Here is a 13,904-nt window from a genome sequence, read left to right on the forward strand (position 1 = left end):
GCCTGCGTCTCCACGATGGTGGATCTCTCTTCGCGGAAGCAGGGCATCGGCAAGAGCGAAAGCAGCCTAGCTCGCCGCCAAGCCGTGAGGCCGACACTGCTGGTCGGAGTCTGCGACAAAGTCTGAATCGCGTGTGACGCGCCTGTTTGATCTTCGTGCACGAATCTGATGACGCGTGGAGGAGTGGCGACAGCAAAATGAAGCTGGCAGCACACAACCAGTGGCATGGAGGAGAAGAGATAAGGTGAGGACGGGCTCCGCGGCGCTTCATCGTAGAAAGGACTTAGCGAAGCATGGCGGGACGGCGATCAGGAGCACGCGTCCGCTGATTGGCCGCAGTTCGATGTGGGCTGCAAGGCTGGGCACGATGTTCAAGGGGCGTGTGAGAGCGGCCAGCGCGCGCGTGTGTGCAGTTGTGTGTGTATGGGTGTGTCTTTTGACAACGCCGTCTGCTTCTTCGCCAGTGGCAGTGCTCCATGCGTTGCATCCCGTCACCACCTCTGCCCTCCGCCGTCCGCTCCTTTCGACTATCTCATAATTCCACCCTCCGTGTTTGTTCTCCGCCGCCGTGTTATTGCCAGCACGCGGCCGTTGTTGGGCGCAGCGAGCGACCTCCGCCACCACTGGAAGCGCCATTGGAAGCTGGCCGGGTTGCACATACACCCCTACCACACAAAGAATACGGGAATAGGCTGAACTGTGGCGGAGCTCAGGCCGGGCCATCGTATTCACCATTGCATCTTCATATGCTGTGCTGCGCCAGGACTCCGCATGATTTGCAGCGCAAAGAGAGCGCAACACAAACATCATGGGTCCGCGACCCACGCACCTGAACCTGCGGGATACCAAGGCAGATAATGGACAGGATGAAGTCTTCGACAAGCCGCGAATGCCCTTCTTGGGCAGAGACCTGCCGTCACCGCGCGCGGGCGAGGTGCCACCGGCCATGTCGCCGCTGGACTTCATCGCGATGCAGAGCAGGATGTTGAAGCAGCAGTTGGCTGAGGAGAAGAGACGCGAGGAGCAAGCTGGGCGCAGAGTGAGCAGACTGGATCACAAGTTGGTGGAGAAAGAGTTCAGAAACCGACCAGACTTCTTCCGGTCAATCAGCGACCAGAGCAGGATGACGGACGTGGAAGAGGAAGAAGAGGACATCACCAGCCCGCAGTCGCAGGGCGGCAGCCAGCCCTCGACACAGACTCCTGACAGCCAAAGGCCAGTGAGTTATTATCCAACTCTCGATCGCGCGTCGTACATTACGGACGACGACGCGCCCGATGTGCCTGCTCTACCCACCCCGTTCTACGATGCGCAGGAAGGCGCCGAACCAGAGTCGCAGACAGCCGGGAAGAGCGAGCAAGACTACTTTGGCATCCCACGAGCAACATCCCCAGAACCCGTGGAGCCCAATGTCAACGTCCAGGCGCCGTCACCGAACGTGCCACCGAGTTTGACGGACAGCATCGATACAATATCCTCACATCCCAGGACCAGGACGAACGACTCGCAGCGATCGCAGAGATCACTCCAGTCGCAAAGATCGGAGAAGGAACGAGGCCTTGCGCCGCCTCAGTCGCCTCGCTATCCTAGATCACCCAGAAGCTTTCAGAGCATTCGATCTGTACCGCCTGACAGCGGCGACGAAGATGCTGCTTCTGCGAATGAGTCAACTGGCCATCCCTCTGCACGCAAGCTATCTGGCAGCAGCAACATGTCTCGACCGCAATCGCCTTTCTCGCCTTGGATGCAGCCAATGCACAGGTCGCCTTCGATGACATCCGAGTATTCCATTAATGGTTCGCAGCAGATGCATCGCCCCTCTGCCGCCTTCAACAATTTCTCAAGGCCGATGAGTAGTTCTGGTAGGCCTTCTTCAGACGCTATGCGGCCCAGGCCATCGTTCGAGAGCCGGCCTTCCTTTGACCAAAGACCGCAAATTCCCCATAGGCAGGCTTCGGATAGGAGTAGCAGCACTGAAGCGTCTTACAAGCAAGCCGTTTCGCGCGGCAACTCTGGTGACGATTCGAAGCCGGCTCCGAAGTTGGACATCCGAATTCCCCAATATCTACGTAGCAGTAGTGTTGTGGATGTGGCCAGTCCTACTCTGCATGGTCAGCCGATCGGAGGTTTTCCAGAAGACGGATCCGTGACACCGGGTGGCACTAGTTCATCGTCCTACATCTACGCGAAATATGCTCTTCCACGAGGCAGACCTGTTGACCGAGACTCAACAGCTTTCCGAGACTCCTGGATTCAAAAGCAGTTCGAATGGGACACCAAGCACGGCCGCACTCCATCACAAGAAGTGCGCGGCCATGAACGCAACCAATCCGACAGCCCCATGTTTGAGGGCCATTCTTCACCCGCACTATCAGATGCTCCGCGGCAGGGCCGAAGTCTCGCACCAGAGGCCAGCATAATTAGGAGTCAATCTGCGGACCCGCGCGCAAGAGACGTGGCGCATAAGATCTCTGTAGACCGCTCACCACTGCATCAATCAGAAGTTGCTTCACTGCATACACCTTCTGTGAACACAGAGAGCACAGATCGCACGATCAAGCCTCTTCACAAGAAGGCACTTTCTGCAGATGTCACGCCCGAAGAACACCTCGACATTGGTATCGAAGCCCACGATGCAGGGGCCACGAACAAATCGACTTATCACTTGCGATTGGCGGCACTTGCCGGTCTACCGACCGCCATGCTTTTGTATGCGCTCGCCTGTCGACACGGCTGGGGTATGCGCCCGAATCAAGCAGAAGGTGTCAAGTGGCTGCGGAAGGCCATTGACACTGCAGGGCTCGACGTTGCAGATGCGGAGGAGAAGCTAAATTCAACCAATGGCAGCGGCAAGAAACTTGACCCGGCCGAGAGGAAGAAGAGAAAGGCCCAATACGCTCTTGCGATATACGAGCTCGGCATCTCTTCCATGAACGGCTGGGGCTGTACCAAAGACAAAGCTCTCGCAGTGCGATGTTATGAGATTGCCGGCTCTTGGGGAGATGTTGATGCCCTTGCCGAAGCTGCTTTCTGCTATACGCAAGGCGTCGGTGTCAAGAAGGATTTGAAGAGAGCCGCAGCCTTGTACAGGAAAGCGGCTGACATGGGCATGAGCATGGCTGGTAACAGCTGGTGAGTCGTTCTCAATCTTTATCTCGCAGTTTTCACGCGTATACTGACTTTGTCCGTTCAGGATCTACAAAGCCAAATACATGGACAACAGCAATGTCTCCATTATATCTGGTGATCTTTCGTCGAAAGACAAGTCCGATAAGAAGGACAAGAAACCCGAACCTCCCCCGATACCCGCCGACGACGGCCGCGGCGAACGACCTCCTGCTGGTGGACGAAGCCGATCGAGGTCAATATGGGGCAAGAGGAAACCAGAGAAATCATGATGCCTTTCCTGAAACCCCGCCCAATCGCTCGCCCGGCCGCAGACGAAAATCGCGCTCGTTCGCCTCACGCTGGTCTTCTTACATTTTATCCCTTTGTTCCAGGAACTTTTTCTACACCTTCCCAGGAAGCGACACGCGACTTTTCCGGTCGCTCTGGTTTTCACATTACCGGCTAATGTATATTTTCTATTGTCTTATATTCACTCACCATGCGACGGCCGTGACACTTGAATTCTTTTGACTTTTTGGGGTGAGAGGTGGGAATTTCATCGAGTCTAGATTTCTTCATCAGCTTGGGAAAGGCGGCAAGCTAGTCGATGGACGTTCGTTGTTGAGACTCGGGCGAGTCGAGATTTGGGTAGCTGAGAGTTTCATGAGAGAGTGAGGAGGAAAAAAAGCGCTGTCTCTCAGCCAAAAGTTTGGCGGAGATATAGAGAAAAACAGAACGGCTCCTGGATGTTTTCCGACCTAGGAAATGTGAACTCAGGGAAGTCGCGGCGCAGGAAAGGAAATCGCACTACGGAAGAAAGAGAGTCTTCGTCATCATCAGATCAGTATTTCGAATATCAGTTCGAATGTCAGTCCACAGACGCGTTTGCTGTTTCTTCGAATCATGCCAGGTGATAAAGTGCATTCTGCTGTGCTGATCAGTCGTCGAGGCATTGCAGCGTTGCATGGCTGCAGTTATCCTGCACGACAAAACTTGCCTGGTTCGTGAGCTGTGACCATGGTACACTGCACTGTTACGGTTCTCTCTGTGGCTCACCCAACTGTTCCAATGCAACAGCAATAGCACAGCCGCGCCATACTCTGCATACGGAACCCGAGTCATGTATACCGATGGGAGCCTCAGGAACAGCGTAGTCTGACCAGGGGAGCTCCGAAAGGCGAACGTGGTTACCAAACTTCACCTCAGGGCGTCCCCAAGATATCCTCTTGTCGGACATGGTGTTCTTCGTACTTGGCCGCTTGGCTGTACCATCCAATGCTGCACCAAGAAACGCCTCAATCTGGGAAAGTCCGAGATGAGAGATGGGAAAAAGCATCGCAACTGATAACGATCTGTGTATCATCAGCACATGCCAGATTCGGCTTCTCCAGCATCTCAGGCAAACGAGCATTTCGGGCTCTTGGGTCAAATGCTTGTGCTGGGATTCTGACCAACGAGGACCAATCGCTCCGGACATTCCCGCGAGACAAGACATGATGCTTTTTGCTTGCTCGGTGGAGCACGTTTTTGACGTGCCGTATGATGTCAATTGATCGCCCACTGCTGCCCCACTCGCTGGCTGTGGCACGAAACAGAGACGCCGTGGCCACGCGTGTGACCATTCCTTCCATGCAACTCTACCGGCAGCCTCGATCAACGCGCCCGGCTTTGACGGCCATGCCACAGGTTCGACAGGCCAGCGCAGCAGCTCCCAGACCGCAATGGAGCTCGCTTCCGTCATCTCTACAGCCTATACTGCCCGAGTTCCAGCTTTGGGGCCTCCCTTGACGTAGCTGCCATACGCAACAGCGCCTGTGTGCACTCGATGGCGAGGGCGGCCCCTCTTTTCGATCCTGTTGGCAGGAATGAGGAACCTTTGGCTGCTAGTAGCCAGCTTCGACATATAAGAGCTGCTTGTCTCGCTCGCGTGCTTGCAGCATAGTGGTTTGCATATATTCTTAGACTCTTGGACTCTCGCCTAGAGCCTGCTTTTACCTGTCTCTTGACGTAGTACACCTGCACGACCCATATATAAGACTTTCTCACCATGTCTGCTCTGCACGATAACAGTACGTAGACCAATTCCCAGGACTCCAAAGGACCCAAAGGAATTCCAGGCTAATCAGAGGACCATGGCAGGCGTCGGCGGTATCCCCAACACTGAGCAGCGTGGAGCTGAGACTACTCCTCAGCAAATCCACCAGGAAGGTGCTCAGTATGTGAAGGAAGCTACACAGGCCAACCAGAGCGGCTCGGCCGCCAATGAAGGTACAGGTACGAATACCTCCCATCCAGCGCCTGAACCCATCCGTGAGCAGCCTCCGGCCAGTAATCCAGGATCGGACGACCCCACAGGAGGAATAGGCAAAGATGCTGGTGGTGTCAGTGGATCAGCCTACATTGGAAGCCCGGTTTCGAGCGAAGAGCATGGTCTTGTCGATACTGTCAAATCGTTCCTCGGTCTGAGCAAACCAGAAGAGAAGAAGGCCGAGGACACTCAGCCGGCGTGGAATGCAGGAAGCGTCACTGCTCTGGCCGGAATCGGTGCATCTACGAGTGCTCCTGCTGTTGCTGTGGCGGCTGCCTCTGGTACCGGTCACAAGCATGAGAGCAGTAGTGGAAGCTTCACTGCCGAGATCCCGGACAGGACGCGTCCGTCAACTCTGGCCACGACAGAGCCGGCGGGGGCAGTGGGCAGCAACTCTATCAGTACGACAGACCAAAGCATTCCTCAGAGGTCGATCCCGGGCGATAGCACTACCAACACAACCACACCACCTCCATCCTCACTGAACAACCCGAGCAACTCCGAACCAGACACCACCGTGACAGCAGGCAGCCACCTCACAAAGACCGGACCAGACTTCAGTGCTAACGAAGGCACCAAAACAGTTCCATCAGCATTAGGCGCAACCACAAACTCCAAATCACACACTAACATGCCCGAAATGAAAGACACCGAAGTCCGTCAACAGCAACCTGCCGATGCAGACGAGAAAGATAACCACAAGCCTCCGAAGCCAGCCGATAAGATGGCAGGTGGTAAATTGGAAAACGTCGATGCCATCCCAACAGCAGGCGGCCAGAGACTCGGTGAAGAGCACTGGGGCGAGAGTAAGATTGTGCCCGATCTGCCCGAGAAGCGTGCATCTACGTCTGGGCAGGGAGGAGTGAGTAGCACAGAGGGTCAGCCGACTTGTAAGTGACCGAACAATCACCAATTGTGAAGATGTTGTGAGTAAGAGAGAGGAGAGGTGCTGACTTCTTCCTGTAGCTGAAGTCGCGGACAACACAGCAGCAAACACCGGCGGCGCAACAGGCGGCCCGGCATCCAACAACAATAGCAGCACCGACAGTGGAGAAAAGCAGGGTGCTTTGGACAAGATCAAGGATAAATTGAACATTGGAAAGAAGTAGGAGGGTCCAATGATACAACATTTGCCGGTCTACTTCCAGAAAACATTCCGAAGATCGCGATGATGTGATGACGACAGTTCTGGTGATGGTCCACGAAGGGATGGGTTTCGTTTGCGTTGGCTGGCTCAAGGCATGCGCTCGATCGAATCTTTAACTTCCTATGCGTAAATGAATGAATGACGCTCTCAAGTCAGCATAGTGCTGTAATGAATTGAACATATATATGCCTAGTGCAAGACTTTCGTCAGTTTGCGTATATGCTGTCGTATATGGATGTGTATGACTATCATGAAAAGACATATTAATAACACGACCAGTGTAGAACCATCTCACATCCACCCATAAGCACTCATCCTCCTCTGCAACAAACTTGACCTCCTCTTCACCTCCGTACTTGCTCTGTTCCCAATACTCGGCCGTCCCTGCGAATTCCTATTCCCATTCTCCGCAGCGTACGCCGTTGCTGTTGGAACTACAGGGCTCACGTTCGGCACAACTCGAATCAATTTCTTCAAATCCTCTCTTCTTTTCTGTCCTTTATCGTGCGTGAAACGTTCCAGCACGCTACCGAAAATACTTCCTTTTCGGACAGGAGAAGTGCTTCCGTCTTCGTCCGCATGTTCTACTGCATTGCTATTTGAACGTAAGGATTTGAAAGGGTTACTTAGGAGAGGAAGTTTGGCTCGACTTGTGTTTGTTGGTGTCCCGGGTGGAGAAACGGCTTCGTCGAAGTTTTGTTTGGAAGTGTGTGTCCATCCTAGGTGTGGGATTTCGATATTCTGTTTCTTGGGTGTTGGAAAAGGTGGATGAGCGGGAGAATAGAGATGTGGTGATTGTGGAGAGGGTCGGACACTTGAGGGACTGACGCTCCGATCGGTTGCAGTGGAAGAACGTCTTCGAGCTTTTCGGAGGCTCTTCATCCCAACGCGTTGGAAGAAAGGCTTTTTGTTGAAGATAGGGAAGTCATCGAGTGTTTCTGAGTTGGGGGTTTGTTGTCCTGTGAATGAGGAAGGGGAGGGAATGTGGTCGCCGAGTGGGGACGTCTGTGGGCTGGTTTGAGGTGTCTTGAGCTTCATTTCGATGACAGATCTGCTGAGTAAAGGTGCCCCTGGTCCTGTATTACCTACACTGGCAAGAGCAGGTACGAATGCTGTTCCCAGAGTCGGGCTGCCCATTTCGGAGTCTCTGCGAGAGTTGAGCTCTCTGGGATGGTCTGTCGTATCAATGCTTGGTCTAGACTTCGATGAGTTTCTCGGTTTCAGTCTGCTCGAAAAGCCCGGCCTCGATCTCTTCATTTCTCTGACTGAAGTGCCCCGGCGGACCTGCTGATCAGACTGCGAATTGTATATAGGGTCCATTCGCGGATCTAGATCTTGATGGTGCTCTGCTGTGCGGAGTGAACGCCCTCTTTCGACAGATGTGCGCTGGGCATGCATATGCTGTCTTGATGGCGGAGAGATCGGGATGTGGCCAAAGCCGCTACCACCACTAGCATGTCGGGAGTCTGCTGTCGACACCGAAAGACGCAGATCAAAACTATTCGAACCTCGAGAGCTTGCAATAGAATTTTGACTGTTACTTCGTGGTATGTAACGCGAAGCACCGGAGCTCTTTCGCAGGGAGGTTGGTTTCTGGACACGGTTCTTGCCGGAAAATAGTGGCTGTGGAATCATCTTCATGTGTCTTCTAATGCTGTCGTCTGAGTCATATCCGGTCGTGTCAAAGTTCGGTTGTTGGTAGTCCTGCGCAAGCGCAGTGTGATATTCCTCTGTAGCAGTTTTAGGCTTGTCTCCCAGCTGAAATCGATATGCATCCGGCACAAAGGTTTCAGGAGATGGCGGGATGGTGTATCCAGATAAATCCAAATTTGGCTTGTTCCTCTCACGCTGTGGCTCATGCATAGTTCCTCCTTCGTACTCTGGCTGACTGATTACTGTTGGAGCTGGAGGTGCCATATCTCGAGCAGGCCCGAGTCCAACATGAAAGGCATTGACCGACGGTAACGGACTATGTAGTGCCGGGAAGGGGTACTCGACAGGCAGAGAAGCAATCGCTGGTGGCGTGGTAATGCTCCTTGTTCTACCTTGCCTGTCAACCAATGTAGCACTGATTGGGTACTCAGTCGACGACGAAATTGCTCGCATGCCAAAAAGGTCTGAACTCGTTGATCTGGAGTGCAGCATGGATTTCGTCTTACTCATTGTTCGAGCAAGCAGCTCTTCAGGCAAGAGTCTTTCTGGCGAGTGTATTGCCTCTTTTGCTTGCGCTAACGATATGGTATTGATGCTCTTGTCCGGCGACATCGGCGTCTCTGATTGCGGCAGAAGTGTGGTTGCTGGGCGAGATGCGGAAGGCGAACTGTCAGACATGATCGTGCTCACGGTAGGGCTCGCTAACAGAGGATCGAATGCTCGTGGCTCGAGAAATACAGCGGACGCATCAGATGCATCTGCGTTGGCCTTGAGATCCGGGACACTACTGCTGTAGGCGATCGACCGCTCGGGCAGTCGTATGTCCTCTTGCAAGTCGTCGGTCCGCCATGACGACACTGACTCCGGAGCCCAGTGACTTGGCGTGCGACTGTAAACACTGCTAGATCGCCGTCTTTCAGAGCTCGCATCTGATCTCGGTGCCTGTATTGGTGGTGCCGGTAGTGGCTTGTCGTGATTGTGCTCCAGAGGCGGTGTGCGAAGCAAGAAGGTCTGGAAGGGTGGAATGTTCTTTTCCAAGCCGCGTAAGGAAGATGACGAAGGTGTCTTGCTCAAGCGCGGCGGCATTGGAGCCTTCGGCTCAGTGTATAGTGATGTTCCGATCGGAGGCTTCTTATGTGGAGGATTGATGGGCACAGGCTGGTACATATTCCAACCTTGCGTAGGCCCAAATGTCGAGAGCGGCCTGTCGTCCACGAACATCTTGGCGACGTGGATGCATAGTGTAGTGCGAAAAGATCGTGTCCAGCTTGAGAAGTGGTGACCCGGCAGACAAAGAAATCACAAACGGGACTGCGTATACAGGTCCATTGCGGCAAGTCCAAGCACTGTTTAGAACAAAGAAAAGTTGGCAGAAAAATGCTTCTTTGCCTGTTCCGGCGCCTTGAGGTAAGAATATAGTCGCAATAGAAGGCAGTCCATCCTATATCAAGCCAGAAGACGTGTTGTAACGAAACCCGATATTGTGCGCGGCAAATGTGTACGAATATTCAGCCCGCTGCCGACGCAATAGGCACCAGCCGAATACGCATCTGAGCTTGTATTCAAGTCAAAAGAGCTAAGCTGAGCCCTCGGTGCTTCGACCTGCAGCATCAGTAGCATCTTTGCTGTCCTCGGCGATCTCCAATTCTTCGGCGGTCGGAATCTGCGGAATATCTTGCATAACTGCTGGATCAGCTTTGCGAGTCTTAGCCAGTTCTTTCAAGCGCTGAAATGTCGTTAGTGAGCTCAGAGTATATTTCGTATCGCATGTCTGACCTCTTGCTCAGCTGGAGTGAGCTTGGTCTCAGCTTGCTCCAAGGCAGTCGCTCGAGAGCTCCGCCGCACCTTCTCAGGTGAAGCGGGAGTGCTGTCCAACTCCACAGGCTGTGCATTGACAGCAGCTATTGAAGCAGTGAGATCTGGTGCTCGCGTTGTGACTGGGGACACGATAGTCTCATCATTCGAAGCCATATTTGCTGACAGCTGATGGTGTGAATCGGAGGAGCAATGGAAGAAGGCAAGGCGCGAGGACACGGGTCTGCCGGCTGAAGAGGATGATGAACTGCAAGCTAGCGAGGACGGAAGCAATTCGTCTACTGTAAATAGGCTGAGCCCGGGCCAAAGTCTGAGCGTGAGACGTAGGACGTGAGGTTGCTGTCGCAAGATCCAACTTAATGTCCCTTGCCCCGCCCAGCTTGGCAGCTATGGCTGTTGCCAAGGCCATGTCGAACACAGCGACCACAGAGGCGACTTGGAGTATTGCAAGCAGGGTTCATGGACAAGGAAGAATGAAAAGTAACATGTCAATTGCTCATTTAATGCCTGGGGTGATCGCTATGCGCCTGCTCAGAATCTATGTACAAGAAACGTTCCTCCACACGATATTTGTGTGCATTACTCTACATTCTTTCCCTGTGCCTCGATACCGGAAACAGCGCTTTGGACGGCACTAGTCACATCGATGTGGAAAAAAGGTCTGTTCAGGCCCTGCACCACAGCGACCTTCGCCTTGTAAGTCGCGGAGTCTTTTAGCTGAGTGTTAATGTCGCTGGAAGATTCTGAAGCGTTGATGCTGTCATCATCAGGTCGCCTGCTTTCGAGGTCCTTAGACTGTGTGTGGTAGAACTGCTTGCTGTATGCTTCATCTCCTGCAGCGGCTGCACTCGAGGCGCCTCCGATCTCCGCCACACTGAAAATGGGCTTCCATCTCTGGAAGGCATCTTCGCTGTCGACAGAAGGATAGCCAAAGCCAGCATTCGCGAGGGCACGCTTGGTCCAACGGTTGTTGATGCATGCGAAATGCCATTGAACGCGCTCCGGTGCAGTGTATCGATCGAGCTGGTTGCGAACATCGATCAAGTTCTGAATCGAGGTAAGGTCGACATTGTTGACGGAAGAGAAGTCAATGACGATAGCCTTCAGTGTTGGTCGATGATCATCGACATTGACTTCCTTGCCTGGCCTTGGACCTGGGTCATTCCACGGGCGGTCTCCAGGCCTGGCGTAGCTGTGTGGGTTTGTACGTTGCGTCTGCTCGAAGATGACCTTGCTCAAATAGTCCAAGTAATGATTGGCGTTCGGGTAGTTAAATCTGAATCGTGCGTTAGCAGGCGTGATGATGGATTTGGTGAGAAATTGAAGCTTACCCTTCGGAGAATCTGAATATAAAGACACCTGGGTACGCATGCTGAGGTTGAATCGCCGGATTTGAGCCGTCCTGGTTGTCGAATGGGATGAAAACATCTCTGGTGGGGTAGGAATCGTGACCGTTGGCCACAGCTCCAGTTCCAGCTCCAGAACCGCTACGCTTCGCCTCGCCATCGATAAGTTGGCCGCTAGGCATGTCTCGGACCTTAACCTTGCCAAGGAAGCGTCCTTGTGCCTTGAATAGTCTGAAAATCAGCAGCGCTGCAGACGCGGCAACAGTGACGTATACACCGATCTCAATGGTCGTGAATACGGTGATGATAACACCGGCGAAGAAGATGGGCACTTCCAGCGGCGAGACTCTCCAAAATTGGTAGACGGTGTTCGGTGGCGTGATCAGATCTCCTACAGCGTGAATAATGACGGCGCTGAGCGCTGCCTTCGGAATGTAGAAGAAAACCGCAGGCAGAGCGTAGATCGAGAGAAGTACGACCACGGCCGTGATGACACCAGCAAATGGGGTACGCACACCAGCTTTCGACTTAATGGCTGTTCTGGAGAAAGAACCAGTAGCGGGGTAACCACCGAGGAATGGACCAAGGAGGTTGGTGACGCCGATGGCGACCAACTCCTGTGAAGGGTCGATGGTGTAGTTGTTGACTCTTCCGAAAGACTTTGAGATCGATATGTGCTCAATGAGGAGTACGATGACGGACGCTGGCAGCTCGCCTGCAAAAAGGCTGATGATGTTGCTGTTCACCGTCGGAACGGCGGCGTGTTTGAATCCTCGTGGCACTGTGCCCAGGATTGCAATCGGAGACTTCTTAGCGTCGTGGTCCTCCAAGTTGAGGTTCATGAGCCAGGCGATCATGGTATAGAGCAAGATCACAAAGGCCGTTCGAAGGGTGGCCAAGAAGAAGTAGAGCTTCTTGTGCTGAGGCTGCTTCCTTGCGGCGAAGTTGAGGCTCGATCGAATGAGGTACAGCATTGTAAGTGCTGTAAGCCCAAGCGCTGCGTCGAGCTTCGAAGAACCCAAGTGCTTCAAGGTGTTGATAACGACCAGATACGTCGAGTCCCGGTTGTTCACGATCTTGCTCGAAATACCCATCAAGGCCGGGACTTGACCGACCGCGATATTGATGGCAGAACCAGTCATGAAAGCGGAGATCGAAGCGAGCGAGATGAACTCAACAAGCCATCCGAGACGCGCGAGGCCGAGAAAGCAGACTATGGCGCCGACAATGACGGCCAGGGCTGAGGCAACGACGTGTCCTTCAATCGTGGGATCTTTCTTAGCGACCGAGATGACGATGTTGCCGACGATGGTTGACATGACTGCTACGGGCTGCGCAATGTCAGCTCGTCTTCATCTTTGGCATGAACGCCCTGTACTTACACCGATAGTGATGTCCTTGGAAGTCGCAAAAAACCAGTAGATAAGCACACCCATGAAGGATGAGTAGAGACCGTATTCGACAGGGAGCTGAGCCAGTTGGGCGTACGCCATACTCTGTGGCACGACGACTGCGCCGACAGTGATACCAGCAACCAGGTCACCATACAACCACTGAGCGTTATAGCGCAGGATCCATTTCGTGAAGGGGAATAGGTTGTGGCAGTAGTGTAGAACGTCCGTGCCAGATGGTATCACATCGCGAAGCCACTCTGCTGCCGTAGGCTCTTGTTCGACGTACGAATCCGCACTCTCAACTGAGAAGACTGACTCTCCTCGTGAGAGTTTCGATCCTGGAGTTCCGTCGTCCAGTTTAATGCCCAGGACCTTGGCCAAGCCATGGCCGATCTTGGTACTCGTCGAAGCCATCGTGAGTGAAAGTCAAGAGACGACGGGCGAATGCTAAGAATGCTGGGCCTCCAGGGCGCTGTTTTATGGCTTGAGGTAAAGTTTCGCGTGGGAGCTAGTCTTTGCACAGGCGCTCTTAGCCCGACCTCGACCGACTGACGCTAGTATTATGCGTTCCCGGAGATGTACACCCTGCGAGATCCAAGCTCGCGAAGGACAGAAGGGTATTGGTGCGTCCGGCGCAGGGCTTGAGCAGGTGATAGATCCAGGCGATGGCGAAAACTACGATCTTCCCGATTGCGGAAGCACGACAGTGCGTGGAAGCGCAAGGTACAGTCCTTTGGGGGAGGACTCTTCGTGGGAGATGGCACTGAGCCTGTTCCTCGATTGGTGCGGCGTCCAGTTCTGTCGGTGGCGTAATAATGGGCGGGTGTAAGCACCTTGGTAGGGCTTGTTATGCTAGCCCGACGGTGCCAGTACGTGAGCTTTGTATGTTCACAGCCAGGCCTGGTCGCAGCAGTGAGAGCGCTGTGAAGGCAGACTTTTTGCCTGTTCAACGTCCAAGACTGACAAGAATCAATTTTCTCGTGGATATTACGCAGTTGCGGGTCCGACTACACACGTTTGCGTCTCTCATGGAGTCGCAATGTGAACGCGGTTTAGCTCAGAGCACGCCATCCGACGAGCCCGCGCTTCTGATGAAAGAACCGCCCCGTCGGCAGATCTGACCATGCACACAA

At 53.7% G+C, this 13,904-nt stretch overlaps 5 protein-coding genes across 5 annotated transcripts; 2 read left to right on the forward strand and 3 right to left on the reverse strand.

The window, feature by feature from the left end:
- Positions 1–808: 808 nt before the first annotated feature.
- On the forward strand, positions 809–3,398 carry RHO25_006008 (uncharacterized protein; the record flags this gene model as incomplete). Its single annotated transcript, XM_023596868.2, has 2 exons — positions 809–3,132; positions 3,194–3,398. The coding sequence occupies 2 exons, from the start codon at positions 809–811 to the stop codon at positions 3,396–3,398; spliced, it is 2,529 nt and encodes an 842-aa protein (XP_023451904.1).
- Positions 3,399–5,155: 1,757 nt separating this feature from the next.
- RHO25_006009 (uncharacterized protein) lies at positions 5,156–6,525 on the forward strand (the record flags this gene model as incomplete). The annotated part of the gene is made up of 3 exons (XM_023596869.2): positions 5,156–5,177; positions 5,248–6,306; positions 6,383–6,525. 3 exons carry the CDS (start codon positions 5,156–5,158, stop codon positions 6,523–6,525), a joined length of 1,224 nt encoding a protein of 407 aa, XP_023451901.1.
- Positions 6,526–7,147: 622 nt separating this feature from the next.
- On the reverse strand, positions 7,148–9,437 carry RHO25_006010 (uncharacterized protein; the record flags this gene model as incomplete). Its single annotated transcript, XM_065602729.1, has 2 exons — positions 7,148–7,158; positions 8,129–9,437. The coding sequence occupies 2 exons, from the start codon at positions 9,435–9,437 to the stop codon at positions 7,148–7,150; spliced, it is 1,320 nt and encodes a 439-aa protein (XP_065458801.1).
- A 355-nt stretch (positions 9,438–9,792) lies between these two features.
- On the reverse strand, positions 9,793–10,187 carry RHO25_006011 (uncharacterized protein; the record flags this gene model as incomplete). The annotated part of the gene is made up of 2 exons (XM_023596871.2): positions 9,793–9,942; positions 9,993–10,187. The coding sequence occupies 2 exons, from the start codon at positions 10,185–10,187 to the stop codon at positions 9,793–9,795; spliced, it is 345 nt and encodes a 114-aa protein (XP_023452990.1).
- Positions 10,188–10,610: 423 nt separating this feature from the next.
- RHO25_006012 (uncharacterized protein) lies at positions 10,611–13,185 on the reverse strand (the record flags this gene model as incomplete). Its single annotated transcript, XM_023596872.2, has 3 exons — positions 10,611–11,307; positions 11,363–12,708; positions 12,760–13,185. 3 exons carry the CDS (start codon positions 13,183–13,185, stop codon positions 10,611–10,613), a joined length of 2,469 nt encoding a protein of 822 aa, XP_023451886.1.
- Between the last annotated feature and the right edge of the window lie 719 nt (positions 13,186–13,904).

Source organism: Cercospora beticola, chromosome 4 (genome assembly GCF_033473495.1).
Source record: "Cercospora beticola chromosome 4, complete sequence".
NCBI classification, from domain to species: domain Eukaryota; kingdom Fungi; phylum Ascomycota; class Dothideomycetes; order Mycosphaerellales; family Mycosphaerellaceae; genus Cercospora; species Cercospora beticola.